Consider the following 5498-nt stretch of genomic DNA (forward strand, 5'->3'; position numbering starts at 1 on the left):
TGGTGTAGACACAGTAAGTTTCTGCTGAGTTGCTTTTTTTTTTTTTTTTTTTTTTTTTTTTTTTTTAGTAGAAAGAGTTTATCTGATAACAGTCAATGTGGCATACAGGAATAATTAGTAAGAAATGAAGAAATGACATCCAGGCTGGGCACACGTTGAAAAGGGCATTCCTCTGAGGGGATGGCAGGACACGGGAGAACATGCTGTATAGCCAGGAGAGGCTATGGGAACACTGTGTAAGGGGAAATCTGGGACTGGGCTAGGAAATTATGCATGAATTTGACCACTGAAACACTAAGGGAGATTCTGAGCACTACTTAACAGGTCTGAGGGAAGGGAACATAGAAGGAGCCAGATTTTGGTTAAATGTAGGGAAAAATTCCCAGTAGGAGGGTGGCAGGAAAAGTCATTACTAAGTTGGTTTAGGTTAATCTACAGTGCAGCAGGGTTTCTGTAGTGGCCTGTGGCAACAGGCTGAGCCTGCATGGGTCTCCGGCGGCAGTGCCAGCTGCGCTCAGCCCAGGGTGGACGTCGAGGTCATCACAAAGGTGTGTTTGCCTGTCTCTGCCACCGAACTGTGAGCTGCATGAGGGTGTGTTATTGTGTCTGTTTATTTTTAAATCTCTAGCACATACTGTAGCTCTTAGCTTGTGGCAGGCGCTTGACAAATATTCAATAGACAATGAAAAACAAATGATGCGGGCAGAGGTGCCAATGTTTGGGTGAAGGTGGGAAAGCTGAAAAGTGTCTTCTTGGGCCTATGCTTTGTGGATAGAAAACCCAGTAGGCCTGGAAGGCTCCATCAAAGTCTCAGGTGGGAGGTTGTGTCACAAGGCAGCAGAGGCGTGTGAAGGTCATTTCACGGGTTGTTGGAGTCTTGGGATCAAATCAGTGTGGGACCCCTAAGTATCATGTGGCACTTCCTGTCCTTCTCTGAGGGAAGGATGGTCACAAAGCAGACCCAGCTTCCTCCCCAATGAGCGCTGGAGGTGGACAAGGGGCAGGAGAGCTCGCTGAGCTGTGAAACCCCAAACTACAGAGGCTCTGGCTCTTCCAGCACGCCAGTCCACCCGCGCCATTCCAGTCCACTGCAGAGGAACACAGCGGCTTCTTTTTAATTGTGACTCTTGACATTCAGGCCTGCATGTCACCATCATTTATTAACATTTAAATTCTTAAAATATATCTATTACATCATCCTTCACTTTTGTACAATGTATGGTTTTGTACAATGTATGAAATTTCCACCACCAATTCCCCCTGCACCATCACCCTCATCCCTGTGATCTTCCCACCCCTGTCCCGATCCTTCTCCCTTCTCCTCCCCTACAGAATGTCTCTAATCTATCGTTTCCTAATGATTTCTTAATTGTGGCAAAATACACATAACAGAAAATTTACCATTTTAGCCCTTTAGAATTTTCCATGTAATTTAGTAATACTAAATTCATTCGCACTGTTATACAACAAGCTCCAGATCTTTTTGTGGAGCTGAAGCTTTCTACCCATCAAACAAGTGCCTGTGTCTCCTCGTCCACTCTGTGTTTATCACACAAAATTCCTCAGGATACCTCAGCTGAAACCCTTAACTCTCACCATGTCTCAAAGATCCTGGAGGATGACATCTTTAGGATCAAGGGGACACACAGGAATAGTGTTTGAGCTATATTTGTCCAGATTCTGGAATGAGCACCCTGGAAGTCCCCCCAAAAAAGGCTTGAAGCCTTTAGTTTCCAGTACATGCCTGCTCTTGGGAGGGGTGTGGAGAGGCCAGGACCAGGAGCAGAAAGCTGAGATTAAAGGTCATAAGTAGGTTATCCTCATGGCCTGAGACCTTTCATTCAAGGCTGGGCTCCCACATTCCCTGAGGTCTTCTGATACTGCAGAGGCCCACTTCCCCCTGCAGACTCCAATTGCCTGGAACATGTAAATCCGTGCCTTCCCAAACCCCTGTCACAGAAGGGGACACCTGTACCCATCCTCTTGGTCTCTTCTTGGGTTCATAAAATTTTGGTCCCATTTGCCACCATCTCCTTTAAAGCATGCCTCTCCCTAGACCCCGATTCTGCCCTTGAGCTCACTTCCAAGATTGCTTTCACTTGCTGCTCTGAGTAAGTTCAGAAATACCATTTTTTTGTTGAGAAGCAGCTGAAGAGTCCAGGTTTTTTAAAGCCTTCTCTCTGGGTGTCACTTCACCCTGGAATGGGGGGAAGCTGCTCCCAGGGTTGAGCCTCAGAGTCCCTGTTATCAGAAGTTTCCCCTTGGAAGGAAGCTCACTCCCAAGAAAGTGAAGCAGGTGTCTGGCTGTCCTCTGCTGCAGGTACAGCTCAGAAGGTGGGAGGTGCTTTTGCAATTGTCCGTGTCCCACAGGCCAGTGAATGCAGGGCACCAAGAAAAAGAGCAAAGACTGGTCATCTTCCTGTTCTCAAAAATCCTATTATCTGCTTGTTGAAAACAGACAACCCATGTGAAAAGATGACTAAATATGCCAGGCAGTAAATGTAAAATGCCATCTGAGTTGAATGGACTACATATCCGACATAAGTTCAGAGGCAAGGCCAAGATCACTTCCAGCTGTGGCAGTCAAGGTAGGCCTCACAGAGGAAGGCCTGCAGAGAGCCTAGCCTGAAGGGCGAGCCACCTGTGGACTGGCAGGGAGAAGGGGTGCCCACCTCAAGGGTAGATGAAGACATGCATGCTTTCTAAATGCATTCTCTTTCAAGGTTTTATATGTCTGCTCTGCCTTTGTTATCTGGGTGAGTAAAGAGTGGGGAGTTGGAGAGGTGCTGTGGTGTGTCAGAATTGGGGGCTTGCCCGTCGGAGGGACTGAAGCAATGACTCCAGATGGGTGGGAGTGAGGGTCTTGGATTAGCTGCTTCAAAGTTTAGTGGTGGGTAGCATAGACAGAAACCTGCTACAGCTGAATTTATAAGTTTATTTCTGAACAAATAATGGTGGGTAAAATTAGCAGACATCTGGAAGAGGCACATATTTCAAAGTTATTTTGGTCTGATCTATAAAGCGCACTATGAGGAATATGATTGGTAGCTGGTCTTAATAAACAGTTAGTGGGTTTCTGCCTGCCTGAAATGCAAAACAGATGTATCTTTGTTCTTTTAAACTGACTTTGATGAATAAACTATATGTGACGTCAGGTCCAAGCTATTGGATGTCTGAGTCCTACTCAGAAATATTTCAGAATATAAAAAAGTTTCCATGGTCGACACCGAGAGAACAAAGTGAATTCCAGGCGCGTTGCTGTTCACATTGAAGCAGGTTCAGAAATTCAGAGAGGCCCTCGTCCAACAACCCCTTTTGGTATTTGGGGGGCATTGTTTCTCTCTGCTGCACCCTCCCATTTCACAGCTGTGAGCTCCGAAGGCGTGTGGCTTTCAGCTGTCACTGCAGGGGCTTTGGTCGGTCATTATTGCTGTTTTGCTTATTTGCACAAATGTTTCCGAAAACAGCAAAATAGGATTCTGCAGTAGTGACCCAGTATCTGCAGACTGTGTGATGTTGCCATTTCCCTCAGTTTGCTTGGTTATGAATGATGCAGGACTTTTAATCATTAGCATCTTGGCGTGGCTGGGTGTTTTGGCAGACTGGCTCTCCAGCCAGCTCTGTGCTGCGCTCTGTACATCAGGAAACCAGCTCCCTCTGCAGGTGTTTCATCCATAAACAAGCTTAGGCCACGGGCTCCTCTTTCTTTTTACGGAAACCCTTTGGAATTTAACTTTCAGATACAAATACTTGGAGCAGTTAGCAGCTGAGGCTCGGGAGAAGGAACTGAGAAGCCGGAGTGTGAGCCGGGGCAGAGCCGACCTCTCCTTGGACCTGACCTCACCCACAGCCCCTGCCTCCTCCGCCCTTCTGAGCCGAAGCCCTTCGTCTCCAGACTCCCAGGAGGCTCTCAGGGTATCATCATCCTCCCCCGGAACATCTCAGCATTCCCAAGGTGAGTGCTGGCTGAGCAGAGCAACAAGCTGATGGGTTAATTAACATCAGCTTGGCTTCCTCTGGGGCATGTAACTATTCTACCTGCAAACCAAGACCAAGAGGCACATAAGGATAAATTACAGGGTGATTAATTTGTGCTGCTACTATGAGGCTAGATGTCTTCAGAGCCACTTATATTAAAGCAAAGTAATTTATAAAGATTGTCAGTACATTATCATTGAAGAGAGGGAATACTGAAAATAAGACTTCGATAGAAATCTAATCTTCAGTCACAGGCTATTAACTGAGTGCCTTATAATTTGGATATTTTTTTTGAACTGCCCCCAAAAGTGCCCACTTTTGAATGTTCTCGCCCTCGGGGTTGTTAGTCTGATTAAATTAAACTGATGGAGAATAAAATTAATCAAAGCAAGCAAAGAAATATGAGGACCTAGTAAAAACAGAAGTTAATATTGAAGAAGAAAAAAATTGAAAATGCTAAAGATCACTGGCACATGGTGTGGGTGTGGGTATAGATGTTGGTGTGCAGACAGGCCCTGTAGAAATTCCCTGTCATCTTAACTTTATTTGGAGAAAAGCAATGAAACTGTACTGTGCAGCCTTGGGGCATCAGCTGTTTTCTTTGCAAATTGTTCATCCATTTTAGCAGAGAGGATGTTTCTGGGGCATAGGTGCTTAATGCATGTTGATTAAACCTGTAGCTAGCTAGCACTGTTTAATCGAGTGTTATGACTTGCAGCTGATGTAGACTTAGACATCTGAAGACAGCAGAGGCACTAAACGTAACTCTCGGAAGGTTGACTAAATATGGTGCAAAGTTTAATTTCAACAAGACAGGACTCCGTGACCTCAGCAGAACTGGATGTAACGGAACAGTCTTGTCTGCTCAATTCTTTGCTGGCAGGCTGAGCCCCGGGGCTCATTCTGCAGGAGCAGCAGACTGGCTCCTCCACAGCTTCCCATGACATCCAGTTCTCCTGGCCCCTGTGCCGTGGAAGATTGTCCCAGGCAGATGGCTCAGTCACAGATGAGTAATGTTGGTCTTAAAATATTGAGACTCTAAGAATCAGGAAAACAGACTGCTCTTTAACTACACTGTGCTTTCCAAGCCAGGCCTGATATCACTGCTTGATCTAAATGGTGCTATTTCCAGAGACAATCTGAAAAATATTCCCCTGCAAAGTTGTGGTTCAGCACTTAATCGTGGGACTTTTAACTTTTGGAGTTGTACCTCCAGTGCTTTACAGCCTGGTTGTCTAAATTGCAAAGTACAGAACTAAGAGAGAGTTTTCAGTACCTGTAAATATTGTCTGCCCCCTAGTTTTAAAATCTACTTGATGTCTGTGGCAAAAAGACAAATATTTTGTCCAGTAACAATCAAACTGGAGACCTGTCTATCCAATTAAAAAGATGTAATATTTTAAACTTCAGTAAGAACACAGAAAATATCATAGCAGGAGTATAATGGACCAGGCGAGAAAATAACAAAAATAATGAACAACCATAGACCAGAGACATTCTGTGGGGGTGGAGTGGGGAAT

General features: G+C 45.3%; 1 protein-coding gene across 1 annotated transcript in view; it reads left to right on the top strand.

Annotated features, from left to right (window-relative positions):
• The window catches only part of FHOD3 (formin homology 2 domain containing 3), a 385640-nt gene that overhangs the window by 313295 nt on the left and 66847 nt on the right, over window positions 1–5498 (top strand). The window contains exon 16 of the mRNA XM_012725906.1: window positions 3741–3955. Within this exon, the coding sequence (XP_012581360.1) occupies window positions 3741–3955 (215 nt within the window). The remainder of the gene's footprint in view (window positions 1–3740; window positions 3956–5498) is intronic.

The sequence above is a fragment of the Condylura cristata genome, unplaced genomic scaffold (genome assembly GCF_000260355.1).
Source record: "Condylura cristata isolate star-nosed mole 26May11 unplaced genomic scaffold, ConCri1.0 scaffold00016, whole genome shotgun sequence".
Taxonomy (NCBI): Eukaryota; Metazoa; Chordata; class Mammalia; order Eulipotyphla; family Talpidae; genus Condylura; species Condylura cristata.